The sequence below is a fragment of the Nicotiana attenuata genome, chromosome 6 (genome assembly GCF_001879085.1).
Source record: "Nicotiana attenuata strain UT chromosome 6, NIATTr2, whole genome shotgun sequence".
Taxonomy (NCBI): Eukaryota; Viridiplantae; Streptophyta; class Magnoliopsida; order Solanales; family Solanaceae; genus Nicotiana; species Nicotiana attenuata.
The window spans coordinates 38096224-38113324 of NC_031994.1; the positions used below are offsets into that span (position 1 = coordinate 38096224).

General features: G+C 37.5%; 1 protein-coding gene across 5 annotated transcripts; it reads right to left on the minus strand.

Moving 5' to 3' along the window:
- Nucleotides 1065-9741, minus strand: LOC109226849. 5 transcript variants are annotated; one of them, XM_019391736.1, is made up of 13 exons: nucleotides 9624-9740; nucleotides 8929-9050; nucleotides 8195-8267; nucleotides 8014-8102; nucleotides 7501-7887; nucleotides 6458-7388; nucleotides 5388-6367; nucleotides 5149-5297; nucleotides 3529-3689; nucleotides 2927-3087; nucleotides 1857-2378; nucleotides 1705-1777; nucleotides 1065-1558 (listed from the first exon to the last, which is right to left on the minus strand). In XM_019391736.1, exons 2-11 carry the CDS (start codon nucleotides 9004-9006, stop codon nucleotides 2184-2186), a joined length of 3204 nt encoding a protein of 1067 aa, XP_019247281.1. In that variant the 5' UTR covers nucleotides 9007-9050; nucleotides 9624-9740; the 3' UTR covers nucleotides 1065-1558; nucleotides 1705-1777; nucleotides 1857-2183. The 5 variants fall into 5 exon arrangements, with proteins under 5 accessions (XP_019247281.1, XP_019247283.1, XP_019247282.1 ...); XM_019391738.1 differs by having other exon boundaries at nucleotides 5388-6205; nucleotides 6275-6367; nucleotides 8929-9740; XM_019391737.1 differs by having other exon boundaries at nucleotides 2927-3027; nucleotides 8929-9741.

Consider the following 17101-nt stretch of genomic DNA (forward strand, 5'->3'; position numbering starts at 1 on the left):
CAGAAAGGATAGTGTAGACTCAACATTAACCACAAGCCGTCTAAGATCAACTCTATCAAACCCGCCTCTCCCCCGGTACAAAGTACAAAAAGCTCGACTATCCCCTAGCTTACAATCCTAATGCTCGACCTCCAGACCTTCCTATCAAGAGCCATGTCCTCGGAAATCTACAGTCGTGCCATGTCCTGTCAGATCACCTCTCCCCAATACTTCTTAGGTTGCCATCTACCTCTTCTCGTACCCACCAAAGCCAACCGCTCACACCTCCTCACCGGAGAATCAAGGCTTCTCCTCCGCACGTGCCCGAACCATCTGAGTCTCGCTTCCCGCATCTTGTCATCCACAGGGGTCACGCCCAACTTCCCCCGAATATCTTCATTCCTAATCTTATCCATCCTAGCGTACCCGCACATCCACCTTAACATACTCATCTCTGCTACCTTCATCTTCTGGATATGAGAGTTCTTAACCAGCCAACACTTTGCCCCATACAACATGGCCGGTCTAACCACAGCTCTATAAACTTACCTTTGAGTATCGGTGGCACTTTCTTGTCACACAAGACTCCAGATGCTAGCTCCATTTCATCCACCCCACCCCTATACGGTGAGTATCGTATATTATATATATATATATATATATATATATATATATATATATATATATATATATATATATATATATATATATATATATATATATATAATACACATGTATATAAAAAATATATATTTTATCGGCTATTTTTTTGGGAGCCGCTAAAAATATATATTTCTCTATTTTTTTAATGTAAACAACCAAACATCGACCAAAAATACATATACACTTAATAATCCAGTGATTAGTAATTCATATATTATGATCCTTGTATTATAACTTTTGCATAACTTTATCGGCGAACCAAATAATCCCTTAATTTATCTGGTGGCAAGCTAGAAACGAACATGACCATATATAGTATCATGTACAGTAAATATTTGGAAAATGAAAAAGGATAGAAAAGGAATGCCATATATATATTGAATAAAATAAATATTGTTAAAGAAAAAAATACATATTGTGAATAAAATAAATAGAAAGGGAATGCAAATCTAATTCTCTTTTGTTTATATTTACTTTGCCCTTATAGTTACAAATACTTTGTAGTGCAAACACTTCTATACAAAACTTCAGCGCTTCACTCCACTTTTATGCTACATTTTCTCAAGTTCTTACAAGTCAAATGATTTTTATTAATGTACATCAATAATACATAAAGGTATTACAAAACAATTTTTTCCTGTTCACCAATTGGCTTTTGTACGACGATGACGACGACAACAACAACAACTACTACTACTATTACAACTACTACTACGCCTCAATCCAAAGCAAGCTGGAGTCGGCTTATGCATCCTCACTTCCATGTTGCTCCATTTTAGTCCGTCCGGTTGCAGTATCATAAAAACTTAGTTTCTCTAGTACTTGTGGTCATATTTAAGAAAAAGACCCGTCCGAAAAGAATACCAATTGGCTTTGGTAGGTAGCTGTAGCTGCTTCTGTTGCAGTTCTCAACTTCCTGTAATATGAAATCGAATAAGTGAGAACAATAGAAGATGACAATATGGAGCTAGATAAAGAAGAATCATAAGTTTCTTATGATAACTTCTTTCCTTTTGAAATAACTTCCACTGAAAGAAGAAATGGTGGCAAGGGAGTACTAACCATTGAAAATGTGGAACTGCTCGTAACAACTGGATATCTCATCCTGTGACGCCCCGATCTGCAAAAAGTAGAGCTGGCAACCAAAACCAGGAAAATATTAGGTAAATGTTTATCTCTTTTTGCTAATAGAACTTTTTGGACAGTCGACTTACAGGGAGAAGGTATATAATAGTCACTCCTCGTCCTCTAATCGACAACCCAAACAATCCATGTGACGCATATATACTGGTTATATTATGCTTCTGCACTTTCCTGAAAGTATACTCCCGGCATCTTTCCTTCTCTTGAGTCAAAGCCAACAAGCTATTACTGTACAGATTACAAGAGCATTGAAAAGATGAAACTTTGGGAGATTGTATAGCAAACTCCACCCGCAACTCCAACCAAGATATCCTCTTAGACTTCTCGACTGACAGCACATGGAGAGCGGTACAAAAGTATGTTGCAAGGAGTGCATGATTTCAGCAACGGCTTGCAATCTAGTGGCTGATAGCTTCCATGGCGACACGCACAAGACGTAATAATCCGTCCACGTCCTGGAAGTTGTAATCAAGAGCCCTCTTAACGGATAATGCACCCTCTTTACATTGTGAATCTCCAGGCCCTGCATTAACAGCTGCATAAGCGACACGTGATTTCCTGGATGCCTCCATTGCAAAATTAACTTCGTGTGCCTGAAAAATAACAAAACTCTAAGATGCCAAAAAAATTCCAAAAAGAAAAAAAACATTGCAGTGTCAAACTACCAAAATTTCAGAACCTATGTTCTTTAACGGATATATTGAAAAGTTCTTGCTGATGCACAGTGGCGGAGCCTAGATTTTCACTAAGGGGATTCAAAATATATAAAGAAGCAAGTATACGGAGAAGCCAAGGGATTCAATATATAGTATATATACGTAAAACGAAAAATTTGACCGATCTACACAACGTAATTTTCCGTCGAAGGGGTGAAGGGGTGTCAGTTGACTCCCCTTGGCAAAGTGTGGCTCCGCCACTGCCGATGCAGGAGTAAGCCCTTTCTCATGTCCTTTACATTTAGGGGGACAGAAAAACAAAGTTCAATCATTTGGAAGAAAGATTATGAAGCCTAATGAACATAGGTTCAACTAACTAACTTGCCTAACCATTATTTAGGCAATTGTTCTAATCACGGTGTTAGTTATAACCAAATATTTCTTTAATTAGGGTGGTAGTTTATAATTAAGATATATGGACTTACCAAGTTGATTAGCCGCATGAAGCTAGAACCATTTCTTGCTGAGACGACATGAGTTCCAGCTACTTGAGGAGAACCAACAACTTTTGCCAATGCAGCCTTGTCTACCATTGTTGGATTGTTCAAATTGTCAACATCAGAGACAGAAGAGAAAGGAGACTCACCTATTATATAGTAGTGAGTCTGATAAGTAATAAACATTAAGAAGAAAAGTCAAAAGCAGCTAATCATCATCAGACATATAGCTGTAACACCTTCCAACTAGTGTATACATTTCCAGTACTAATAATCATATTTATACTGATGCTTTCCTCCGTAAGTAATCCTGATCATCAACAGTGGATATCACTAATTTTGACATATGCCAATACTGCCGTGACTAATAGGATAGAAGTGCAAAAATGCATTGGCCAATACAAACACGTGATGATTAAGGAGTAAAACAAGATAACGTTTGACATGTTCTCTTGGTGAGTAACCATCAAAAAGCATATTGATAGTTGCATATTGATAGTTATATCAAAAGTTAAATCAGTGGCGCAAAGAAGCACCACCATATTGATACCATAAATGTAGAATTTTCTAGACATCTCAATGCAGATTACCTGGAGGAAGAATTTGTAGAGCTGTTTGCAACTCATTTCTGTATCGATTTGCATCGGACTGTGAAGAATAAATTACTCGCATGTATGCAACTTCCATGCATTTATAAGCAAGTGCAGCAGCAGCCATGTCTTTCATTTTCTCATATTCATAAGCACAAAACCTATGAACATAAGAAGGACCAACAATCAGCTTTACATCCTTATTGACATTTCCAGTGGTAGTTCAAGTTTTGCCATAGCATTATAACAACCGATTTCTGAAATACAGAAAACTATATGGATTATCCATAAGTCGTGTACACTCCACATGTGCGAAAAGTATCCAATGAAGTTTGATTTTCCTATTGAGTACAAAAGTGACATAAACATTGCCCCCAGGGTGCAGACGTCTCTTCAAAAATTGGATTTGAAAAGCACTAATCATATTTGGAAGAACAGATTAGGTCACAAAGGTTTCATAATACATGATAATGGTGAAGAAATTTGCTTCCAAAATTCTTATGAGCTAATTGAAATTATATTGTTATATCCACTGCTAAAATTGTTTGGTCAACAAGAAACAGAATACAACAACAACCACCTAGTATAATCCCACAAATGGGGTCTGGGGAGGGTAGGATGTACACAACCTTACCCCTACCCTGGAAGGGCAGAGAGACTGTTTTAGATACACCCTCGGCTAAAGAAGGTGAGAGAAGCCCTGATAGCAAGTAATAGCAAGACAAATAATTAGAAAACTAAATCGAAGATAGCAACAGAGAATATGAAAGGGGTACCGATAACAAGTAATAGCAAGATAACATATTTAAAAACTAATTCCAAGGCAGCAAACGAGAATATGAATGAAGTACTGCTAGCAAACTACGGAATTACCGATGGCAAGTAACAACGGAACGGGACATGCGAATATAGCAAACTAAGGAAAAAAGGGTACCGTACTAGCGCTAATACAATCGTACTAACAAATTCAAACACTTAAAAATTTACTGATACAGTAGCAAGATATCAAATAATTTTTTCAGCTATGTAGCTATAACAAAATCCAAATATTTAACCATTCCTAGATCTTTAATAAATGTAAAGAATGGAAACAGTGTCAAGGCAAAAGTTTTGGAAATTCAATCATTAAGTTGAAATAAAGACTCAAAATTATTAAAGAATAGCAGTTCAAATGCATAATTTGTTAGTTGAAAAGCACGTTATTCGCTAAGAGAGCCAGATTAATCCTTCAATGGGAGATTCACATGACCAAAGGCGGAGCCAAGATTTCTACTTTATGGGTTTTGGATTTTAGAACGACGATTTCAAGTGCTGATCACTGGATTCTAAATTTTGATATTTGTACATATTTAATGAAAATTTTAATGCAAATACACTGTTTGAACAAAAGCTACTGGCTTTTGCTGAACCCATAGCCGGGCTTCTAGCTTCAGCCCTGCACATGACCAGTCCATCGAATAATGCTTGCAGATGTATCTCAGAACCTTGGCACTTTGGCATGTTGCGGAACTAATACCTACTCTACAATCTTTATAAACACAACACTATCATGCTTGCAACAGTTTTTTTTTGCATGTGTCTCAATGAATGAACCAAGTTAAAGTTTAGAGGAGAACTCACTGGCAGAGTTTCGCAGTGCTGCTATAGATTCTCCTTGACTGGTTCAATTCACCATGCTTAGTGCTGTCTAATTCTAGTAAGGAGGCGCCATGGAGAAACTTTAGTGCCGCTTGGAAATAGATACCCGTGCTTTCACTTGATCCAGAATTCTGGAACAAATAGCAAAGTTATGCCAACACAAAAAAAAAGAAACAAACAGTAAACCATATTGTTTGGACTTAAGTGTAAATTCTTTATACCTTGAGGCGATCTGCCAGGTGTTTAAGGTTTGTGGCTTCTTTTATAGCATTTGTAGCAGCTTGACTCGACGAATCCTTCCGAACAGGGCTTGGAACATCTACATCCCTGACCTTATGAGCAGTACTATTAGGTAGTTTTCCGTGGTGGCTTTTAGCTTTTTTACCCTGTCGTGAATTATTTGACCTTTCCCTTTCAAAAGCATCAACTTTAACAAGATTTGCCCCATTTTCCCTTTCGGATCCAGGAACCGGCTCTTTAAATACAGCTGTCTCATTCTTATCTCTTGTTAATGGAGACTTGGGAGAGACTTCAATCTGCTCGCTTTTGTTGGAAACATGCTTCTTAGATGATCTATGATCATCTCGATCAGGTACTGCCGCGTGCCTTTTATCCGGGTGGGATGTAACATCCAATCCAACTTCTGCGTCATCGTGATGAACAATTCTTGATTGATTGTCTCCTTTAACATTTTTGTCCAATAATTTTCCAGAAGGATCCTTCTTGGAACTCTTTTTTAATCTATCAGAACTAACACCAGATTTCTCCTGAAACTTGTTTTTTCCTGGAGTCATTTTCTCCTCATCCAATGGCATTTGATCTGAAGATAAACTTAAAATATCAGGATCTTTGGTCATACATTGGTCAGAATCATATTTTGGAGCGCGATTCTTGTCTTTATGCCGTGACGAGGAACCTCTTCTACCATTTGAGACTGGCGCACTGTTCTGATACTGATGGTCATTCTTTCTCTCCTTATCAGATCCTTGATCTGAGTTTACCGTCTTGCAAACACATTGACTAGTTTGACGTAATCGATCTGCATTTATGTCAGGATCTTGATGAGTTGCATAACCAGAAACCATGGTATTTGCTTTGACTTTTGTACCTGATTCACGATGGACATCATCTCGTTTAATTTTTTTAGAAGATACATCTAAATCCTCCTCCCTCATGTTCCTCATCTTTGCGTTCTTTGTACCTGTCAAACATCCCAGACAGAAAATAAAGGAAAAAATACCAGAATTCCACGATTTCAGCAAGTCCAAAATTGAGTACTTAAGATGAATACCTCCATCAGAATGGTTGTCAAGAAAAATTCTCTTCTCTTTGTTTTTACGTCTCCTCTTCTCCTCGTGGTTCATTATGACGTGGTCGGAAGATTGTGAGCAATCTTGTTTAGTTCCACTTGACGAAGCTTTTGATCCATATCTTTTTGTCCGACTAGATTCGATAAATTGTACGCCAAGGTTCTGGTTCTCTTGGCTGGCGCGCAAAGCATCAGGGGAAGTTGATCCATTTGAAGCCGATATAGGATACTCCCCAGATGAACATGGTTTCTCAGTATTTTTAACGTTAACTCTTTCCTTTATCGAGCTGTTATGTTCAACTAAACTTTTCTTACTGACAGCATCAGAATCCTTCAGCATTTCTGGTGAAGGAATTTCATGTACACCAGTTTCATCATTGTCGTCATCAACTTCCATGTCCCCAAAGAAGTCTCTGTACCTATCTCCGGCATGGTTCTTTTTCATGTCCTCCGAACCACTTCCGGACAAGCGAGTGTCTCTACAAGGGGTTTTCTTACTCTTAGATTCCATGGAATCAGCGATGGAAACTTCCTTTAAGACCTCTGTGCTTTGGACACCGTGAAACTTAGTTTCAATAAGAGGGAGCTTCAATGCCTTAGAAACAAGTTCTTCACTGGTGATAACGTCTACATCAACCTCCTTTGATTGCACACCACTACGATTTTGATTGTCATTGCCATAGCCATTTGCTAAAACATCTTTATCGTAAGATTTACATTTCCCAGCTTCTGAAGCTTTCCTATTTGCATAATGAGTTCCATCTACTAATGCAACGGAAGTTTCAAGGCTTTCCTTGATCATACGTTCAGATCCACATTTCCCCCAGAACCTCCCTTTTTCAGTCAAGCAAATCAAATCATCCGAAAGCGGTGATAATAATAGGCCTTCATGCATTGGATATGAGGTCATAATCTGCCCCAAGATATGGATGGAAAAAAAAGGGAGAACCCAAGGTCAAGTTGGCCAAAAAGGAAGAGATACAAAGCAAATTTGATGATTTTAGGAGAGGGGTGAGAACATTCACCTGAAGTATACTTGTCGGAGATTCATAATCCCCAAGGTCATGGGATAACCCCTCACCATATATCGAGCTATCATCCGGCGATGATGACGGAGAGACATCAAGACCAAGCCCGCTGTAGATTTCAGCTTTCTTTTGGGTTGACAAATCTTCAATACCAACTCCGATATGCAACTTGGGAGCTTTCTGGTCTGATAGATTTGTCGGCTTCTTGACTATTTCACTTTTCAAAACGGGGACTTTTTCGTGAGCAGGTGGAATAGCTGAATTTGTTTTCCCATTAGCTGTTTGAGCCTTCGGTGCAGGTACTACTGCCGAATAGGCAGAAGTTGTTGTGGGCCTTCCTGATAGAGAAGTGGATGATGACGCTACTGAGGATCGCCGACCACCCTGCAATAACAAGATGATATGCATATTGCTTAGTCAAAGTGGAAATCAATGTGAGGAAAGCAATAATACTTGTTTGATACAATGAAGCATAGTAACACAACACAGCCGTCATTAGAAGGCAGCTACCTCTGGGCGCATATTGCTCGGTGTACAAGACCAAGAAGGTGAACGCTGATAGGTAGGTAAAAATGAACCATATCCACCAAATTTTGACCCTGTCAATACATGCAAATTAATTGTCATTCATATTTCAAGGAACAAGCACATAACTGCAAACTTCTGATTCTAAGAATTGCCAGTGTAATACCCAAGTTCTCAGATGAAACTCCATCCTCAAAATCCTTTTGAAAATGTCCCAAAACATCTTGTAGTTTCTCATCCTTGAAAGAATAAGAGAACAGTTATGTGAGACGCTGGAAACCGCATAATATATTCGTACGAAAGTGGTATTAAATTCTGCAGGTAAACTTTTCTGAGCTCACTAGTGACTAGCCCTCAATCCTACTCACCATAGTTATGTTACATAGCAAGAACAGAAGAAATGCCATCGACTTTAACACAAAAATATAAGTAGACATAGAGTGGATGCTTAACTTCCAGATATATCAAATCTGTGGTTACCCCTCATTACTATTAACTAGAGTTACCTGTAATTATCTTGATGGTTAAAAAAATGTGTCAACAACAACAGCCATGCCAGTCCACTTAAGCTCATCTTAAACCACCATTACACGAAATAAAAACAAAAAGTACCTACTGACATATATCCCTATGTACTATTTAAAAAAAGGGCAGCTTGGTGCACAAGGCATCCCGCGTTCACGCAGGGTCCGGGGAAGGGCCTCACCTCCTCGTAGACAGCCTACCCTAATGCAAGCATTAGTGGCTGCTTCCCCGGCTCGAACACATGACCTATAAGTCACAAGGAGACAACTTTACCGTTGCTCCAAGGTTCCCCTTCTCTATGTACTATTGAATAACAAAAATGTAATCTTGGAGAAGTAAAGTTAAAAAAAAAAAAAAGGAAGACAAAACACATACAATATAGGAAAGTGCAATATCAGGGTCAACTGTTGAATCATTACAAGCATCTCCCTCTTCAAGCTTAGTCTCCTTCATCTCTGTTTTAACACCAAATTCTAAAACTAACCCCTTTCTTCCATCTACATAAATCATTCAATAAATTAAAATTTCAAGAAAATTCAAAACCCTCAAGCCCCTTATTTCATCTACAAAAAAATACAAAAAATAAAAATACCGACAAAATTACAACATGTAACAACAAAGACCCAGAAAAGAAAAATCAAAGCTTTCTTCTGAACTATATCATACAAAACATGGTATTTCAAGAAAATTCAAAACCCTCAAGCCCCTTACTTCATCTACAATAAACAAAATAAATATTTATCAAATTACAACATGAAACAACAAGAACTCAGAAAAAATGAAAGAAAAGCTTTCTCCTGAACCACATAAAAAACTTAAAATGATGGAATTTCAAGAATATTTTCAAACTCCAAATCCCCTGAATTTTAGCTCCAAAATAAAATACAAAATAAAAATTTTCCATCCAATTACAACATGGCAGAAACCCCAGATAAAAAAGATCAAATTTTTCTGCTGAATCAATCAAAAGAACAAAAAAATTGAAACTTTACCAACCAAGCTGACCTTAATTTAACACTAAAGAAATAAATTCACAAAAACCCCACAAAAGAAAAAGGAAAAAAATGGACCAAAATAACTGTAATTTGAGGAGCTTGGATTTGTTAGTGGGATCTCAGTTTACTCAAAATGAAGAAAGAGAGAGAAAAAAAGGAGAGAGAGAAACTGGTTTTGGTGTATAACATAACAGCCTTCTTTTACTTTTTTTTTATTTCTTCTATTTTTGTGCGGTTAACTGTTTTTTTTTTTCTAAATAAAGAAAGGAAAAAACAGTTTTTTTCCTTAACTGTGAAATGTGTGTTTTTGTACTATAAGGTTTGGTTTTTTAAACCAAAACTGTAAAAAGATTTGGACATTAACTTCCTTCTAACTGTCAAACAGTTCATTTTATCTTTGGTGAGTGTAAAATTCTTCTCATTTTCCAATCACTTTCACTAGTTGTTAGATTTAGTAGGTGAAGAATAAGTCTTTTTTTTTTTGGGCAACTTAGGTCAAAAGAATAGTGCAAGATGGATTTAAGATATAAATTTGATATTTTTAATTTTTGAAATTTTTATTCCGAACACTTTGTATTTTGAAGGCCTCGGGATTAATATTTATTAAAATTTTAATGATCTCTTACCCACAAACAAAAGTATAAATGCCTTATTTAAGTCAAAGAGTCATGACAAATTAAAGGTAAATATTTAAATGGACCCTTTTTTACACCAAATAAATAAATGATACATATTGTCATTCATAATGAGAATGGGAATGTACATAGTAGTGTAGAATAGAATCTTCTAGAATCAGTTAATTAGTTGGACAATTAGTTTAAGTGACTGATTAGTTAGCTAAGACTATATATATGTGTATATGAGACTCATTGTACAGGTGGGTAAATTGAAAATACAATTTCATTTCTCTCTTCCAATATTTCTCTCTCTACATTCTCTTGTTCAATCTTCTCTGCCTAGTTGTGGTTCACCATTTACACCAAAATCAACATGGTATCAGAGCAATTGATCGCGATTGCGAGTCCACAACATTGATTCTGGGATACTCTGTTAATTCCATAACTCAATTGATAGGCGAACTGCAAAATTGAGACTCAACAATGGCGGCAAAGACAGATTTGGACCATAACCATCCGTTGTTCCTTCATCCTTCAGATACAATTGGAGCTCCGATAATTTTGATACAATTGACCGATTCTGACAATTACATCACCTGGAGTCGAGCAATGAAAATCCAGCTGCTTGGGAAGAACAAGCTAGGGTTAGTCGATGGGACTCTGAAAAGGGGGAATTTTGATGCAGCACTAGGTCATCAATGGGATTGATGTAACGCTATTGTATTAGGATGGATCATGAGCTCAGTATCGAAGGAATTGATAACAGGGATTGTATATGCGAAGAATGCTAGAGCTGTTTGGGAAGATTTGAGGGAACGATTTGATAAGGTAAATACCTCACGAGTGTATCAGCTGCATAAGGCAATAGCTACAATCACTCAAGGAGTTGATATTGTATCAGTGTATTTTTCAAAAATTCGAAATCTCTGGGATGAGTTTGACAACATGGTACCGCCTCCGTGTGATTGCGCGAAGTCTAAGAATTTCATTGAGTTCATGCAAAACAGAAGGTCTTACAGTTTTTGATGGGATTGAATGAAATCTATGAACAAGCTAGAAGCCAAATTCTGATGACTAGCCCTACACCAAGCATTAATAAGGCTTATTCAATGCTGGTTGAGAGAGAGAGAGTCAAAAATCAGTGGCAAATATCATGACAGCAGCAGATGCAAGTGATTCTGTAGCACTTTTAGCCGAGAAAGGTGATATGCATCAGAATTATCCAAAACCAAAGAGGAACTGGAATATGCAATGCGATTATTGTAAAATGAAAGGCCACACGAAAGAAGGATGCTACAAGATTATTGGATACCCTGCAGGTTTCAAAGGAAAGAAGAAAATGAACAATGCGTATAATGCTTGTGCTGAAAACAATCCTCCAAATGTAATTGCAGGAAATGCATGAGGGACTTATCAACCTGAGGGAATCAACAAAGGAGAAATGGCTAGAGCACCACAGTTGACTACAAAACAGTATGATCAGATCATGAAGATGCTGAATCTGAATACTAATCGAGAACAACAACAGGAAAACACAGCCAACATGGCAGGTAATGCCTATTCATTTCTTGTTGATATAGCAAAAGCAGATTGGATAATTGACACCGGAGCAACTAATCACATGGTTGCTGATATAAGACTGTTGAACAATGTTAAAGCAATTAACACCAAAAATACTAGGAAGGTAAATCTGCCAAATGGGGAAGTATTTCAGGTGACACATATTGGAAACTGCAGGGTAACAGGAACAGGGGAAATAAAGAATGTATTGTTTCTACCTGACTTCCAATATAATCTTATGTCAGTGTCTAAGGTGACAAGGGATCTTAGATGTTTGGTTGCATTCTACCCTGACTTTTGTCTGTTCCAGGACCTCTTCAATGGGGAGGTGAAGGGGATTGGTAGAGAGAAGGATGGCCTTTATCTACTGGTATCACAATCAAACAAAGCAACTGGAACAGAATAAGGGGAAGTCACAATAGGATTAACAGCACAAGGAAACAAGGATGAAATGATGGTATGGCATAAGAGGTCGGGGCATGCATCAGGAAAGGCTATGGAGAAGCTGCTAGGTTACAATTTAGAGATGTGCAAATCTGTAATAGATAGATGTGATGTATGCCCATTAGCCAAACATCACAGATTACCTTTTCCTTTAAGTACTAGTAGAACAAATAAGGTGTTTCAATTGCTGCACTTGGATGTCTGGGGACCATATAGTACACCAACCTATGATGGAAATAAGTACTTTTTAACGATAGTAGATGATTACTCTCGTGTAACATGGATTTTTCTGCTGAAATTTAAATCAGATGTAATCATAGTACTTACAGATTTTCTCAAGATGATAGCAACACAATTTAATGCAGTGGTTTAGATAATAAGGTCTGATAATGGAGGGGAGTTTGTGAATTTAGAGATGCAAGATCTGCTTAAATCCTTGGGAATCATACATCAAAGAACCTGTACCTACACACCCCAACAAAATGGGGTAGCAGAGAGAAAGCACAGGCACCTCCTTGAAGTGGCAAGGTCATTCAAATTTCAAGGACATATTCCCATCAGGTTTTGGGGACATTGTATGCTAGCTGCAGCTTATGTGATCAATAGGCTACCATCAGTAGCTCTTGAAGGTAAATCTCCCTATGAAGTATTTTTTCATAAAAGGCCTTTTATAAGCCATTTGAAGACCTTGGGATGTTTATGCTTTGCTGCTACTTTGCCAAGAGGAGACAAGTTTGGAAGCAAAGCAATTAAAGCTGTGTTTATGGGGTATTCTAGTGTAACCAAAGGTTACATTCTATATGATCTGGAGAAACATCTGTTCTTTATGAATAGAGATGTCATTTTTAGAGAGGAAGTCTTTCCATTTCAGTTGCAGGATACAGAGATGGATCAAACAATAGATCCTTTCCTCCTAAATGATGCTGATCGTTTACCATCAGAAGGCCCAATGCCAGCATGTTCACCTGTATTGAACTCCATTCCAAGAAGCATATCTGAAGCTGATCCAGTGATAATGCCGGAGGCAGTTCCTGTCACTGCAGTTCCACAGGAGAGCTCAACCTTAGGGGGAATTTCTGAGCATGAAACTTTGCAACATATGGATACATCTGCAGAGTCAGCTGATCATAATGAAGACATGGAGAACATTACTGATATGAATGAATCAATGATGTCGGCTGATAATCTTGAACAGGTTCTGCCATCCACAAGCAGCATTGACAGTGCAATTCCTCTTAGAAGATCTCAAAGAGGAACCAAGGAGCCAGTGTGGATGACAGACTATATTACTCAGAAGCCATCTACCAACTCAATTTTATATCCCATTGAGAATGTTGTTAGCTATGAAAAGTTGTCCTTATCTCATCACACCTACGTTAAAGCTTTTTTCAGCAGTCACAGAACCTTAAAATTTCCAGCAGGCATCTCAAGACAGTAGATAGGTTGAAGCTATGCAGGCTGAAATTCAAGCCCTTCAGGAGAACAACACTTGGAAACTAGTTAAGCTGCCACCAGGGAAGAAACATATAGGTTGCAAATGGGTATACAAAGTAAAGCTGAAAGCAGATGGCCAAGTAGAGAGGTTCAAAGCTAGACTAGTAGCTAAAGGGTATAACCAAAGGGAGGGGTTAGACTACAATGAGACCTTCTCCCAGTGGTTAAAATAGCTACTGTGAGAACTGTCATGTCTATTAGTATTGTCAATAATTGGTTCATTTATCAGCTAGATGTCTATAGTGCTTTCCTTCAGGGAGACCTCCATGATGAAGTCTATATGGAGCTTCCATAGGGTTTTACAAGCCAGGGGGAGCAGGGTATGGTTTGTAGACTTGTAAAATCCCTCTATGGCCTTAAACGGGCTAGTAGACAATGGAACCTCAAACTGACAGAAGCACTTCTGGATTCTGGTTTTCTTCAGAGCAGCCTAGATCATTCCTTGTTCATCAAACAACAAGGACCAGATATTGTAGTAATCCTAGTTTATGTGGATGATATGCTAGTGATAGGTAGCAGTTTGCATCTGATTGAAGCCACCAAAAACTCATTGCACCAAGCTTTCAAGATCAAAGACTTGGAAGAATTGAAGTTTTTTCTTGAAATGGAGTTCAATAGGTCAAAGAGAGGTATACTGATAAACCAAAGAAAATATGCTTTGGAGATAATCTCTGAGTTGGGGCTTACAGGTGCTAGACCAGCATGGACTCCTCTAGAGCCAAATGCAAAGTTAACAGTGCCAGAACTTGATAAACTGACAAAAGCTGAGGATGATAATCTATTGGCTGACAGTGGACAATATCAAAGGCTCATTTGAAAGCTATTGTATCTGACATTGACAAGACCAGATATAGAATTCTCAGTACAAACATTAAGTCAGTTTTTACAAAGCCCTAAGAAATCTCATTGGGATGCAGCAATGAGAGTGGTAAGATACATTAAAAGAGAGCCAGGAATGGGGATTCTATTAAGTAGCAGGAGCAGCAACATGTTAAGTGTGTACTGTGATGCGGACTGGGCTTCATGTCCCAATACAAGGAAGTCAGTATCAGGTTTTCTGGTGAAATATGGAAATTCTTTGATCTCATGGAAGTCAAAAAAGCAGAATACAGTGTCAAGGAGTTCAGCTGAAGCTGAATATAGAAGCATGGCAAGTGCAGTATCAGAAATAGTATGGTTGACAGCATTACTAAAGGAGCTGGGGACAAAAGTAGACTACCAATTAAGGTGTACAGTGATAGTAAGGCTGCTTTGCAAATTGCAGCCAATCCAGTATTCCATGAGAGAACGAAACACATAGAAATAGACTGTCACTTTATTAGACAGAAAATTCAGGAAGGCTTGATAAAGACAGAACATGTGGGAACTAGAGATCAAGAAGCTGATATTCTGACGAAAGGATTAGGAAGACAGCAGCATGAATATCTCGTGGGCAAGCTAGGCGTGCTGAACATTTTTGCACCACCTAGCTTGAGGGGGAGTAATGAGAATGGGAATGTACATAGTAGTGTAGAATAGAATCTTCTAGAATCTTCTAGAATCAGTTAATTAGTTGGACAATTAGTTTAAGTGGTTGATTAGTTAGCTAAGACTATATATGTGTGTATATGAGACTCATTGTACAGGTGGGTAAATTGAAAATACAATTTCATTTCTCTCTTCCAATATTTCTCTCTTCCAATATTTCTCTCTCTACATTCTCTTGTTCAATCTTCTCTGCCGAGTTGTGGTTCACCATTCACACCAAAATCAACAATTCATTAGTTTATTTATCCCTTATCCATGGTTAAATAGTATTATATATTTTCACTTTTATTTTAACTACTCAGATTAAATTTTTTGATTTGATATAAATGTGGAATACGGGTAAAATTTATCTTTGACAGAAAAAAAATTTCGTTTCAACTACCCTTTTGACTTATTACACTATCGTTGTATTTTCTTAAAGCGATTTTATAATAATAAAGGGTGTGTTTAGTATAACGGAAAATATTTTCCGTGGAAAATGTTTTCCAAAAAAATATTTTTTTTGGGAAACAAGTAGTATTCTTATTCATTTTTCGGTGTTTGGTACGCAAATTAAGAAAAACAACTTCTCAAGAGTATTCATAAATAATTTAGATACAATAAACATGAAGTCATAAACATTCGAACCAACAACCTTCTGAACTCACAAATTTCATAAAATTTCGAACCGCTAAACTTTCGAAACCGCGAACTTTCGAACCCGTAAACTTCCAAACATATAAATCTATGAACTCATAACTTTGGAACTTGTAAAATTTCGAACCTGTAAACCGAAAGATGAAAAAATTAAAACTGAAAATATAAAAAAAAAAAAAAAATTCCCGGAGGAGGGGGGATACAGAAAAACGAAAAAATAGATTACAAAAAAAAAATTGTGCAGGGGTGGTGGGGGGCAGTGGGGGTAGGGGCTTTGGTGCCGGTGGGAGGGGATAGCAGGGTGGGTGGCGACGGAAAAAAAAACTTAATGAAAAAAAAGTCTTTTTGGAGAGAGGAGGTGGGGTGTGTAGGCGTGGGGTGGGGTTGGGTGGGTGAGGTGTGTGGAGGTGTGGGATGGGTTGGTGAGGCTGGAAAATAGAGTGGGGAAGGTAGAGAGGGAGTTTTGGGAAATATTTTTCCTTCTTTTTGATAAGAAAAATATTTTCCTCCAATGAGAGAAAAATATATGTTTTCCAGAACATTTAAATCAACCAAACATAAAAATATTAACGTTTTTCTTCGTACCAAACACATCCAAAGAAAGGCGTCAATTTCAAGATTTTATATTGTCCTTCAATGTTTGTAGTTATCCATATTAGAAATTCTCAAGGAGATGGTTACATACCTTTCCTGAAGGCCGGCATTTGTGCAATCATCATTACATTTATCTGTTTGTATATATGTAGTTTTCTTATTAATAAGTATGGAACTTATTTGTTCCATATTTATCTGAGAACTTATATGCATTATTTTTATGGAAAAATTTTATTTTGTATCTCATATAACTAGTCACTAGTTGTATGCGGTATTTTTTTATCTCACAATTTTGTGGACCCAAAAGTGTAAGATTAGGGTCCACAAATTTGTGAGACAAAAAGGAACCTCACACAACTAATATAAGTTGCGTGAGACACACAATAAAACTTCTCATTTTCATATGAGAACACGTGATTTGACCACCGCTATCTTACTTCTCACATTCTGGATAGGCACGCATCCTCATAGGGCGAGGGGTAGAAAAGATCAATGAAAGACTATCTCGAATAAATTCGACTCTTTTGCTTTCAAGCTACACTGGGGCGCCCGCCCCAAGATAACAATGACAGGAAACTAACCGGTCGATGTCGATTGATCTCGGGGGTTAAGTTGATAGAAGTTTATTTAAAATTTTAAATGACATGTCATGTATTTTTTTTATCAAGCGTAAACACCGAA

Excerpts from the sequence above, each read along its gene's own strand:
- LOC109226849 (XM_019391735.1), bottom strand. The coding sequence starts at position 9,063 with ATGATTTATGTAGATGGAAGAAAGGGGTTAGTTTTAGAATTTGGTGTT. Across the intron at positions 8,268-8,928 it reads ATATTGCACTTTCCTATATT|GATGAGAAACTACAAGATGT; the intron begins GTATGTGTTTTG and ends TATTCTTTCAAG. Across the intron at positions 8,103-8,194 it reads AGTTTCATCTGAGAACTTGG|GGTCAAAATTTGGTGGATAT; the intron begins GTATTACACTGG and ends ATGTATTGACAG.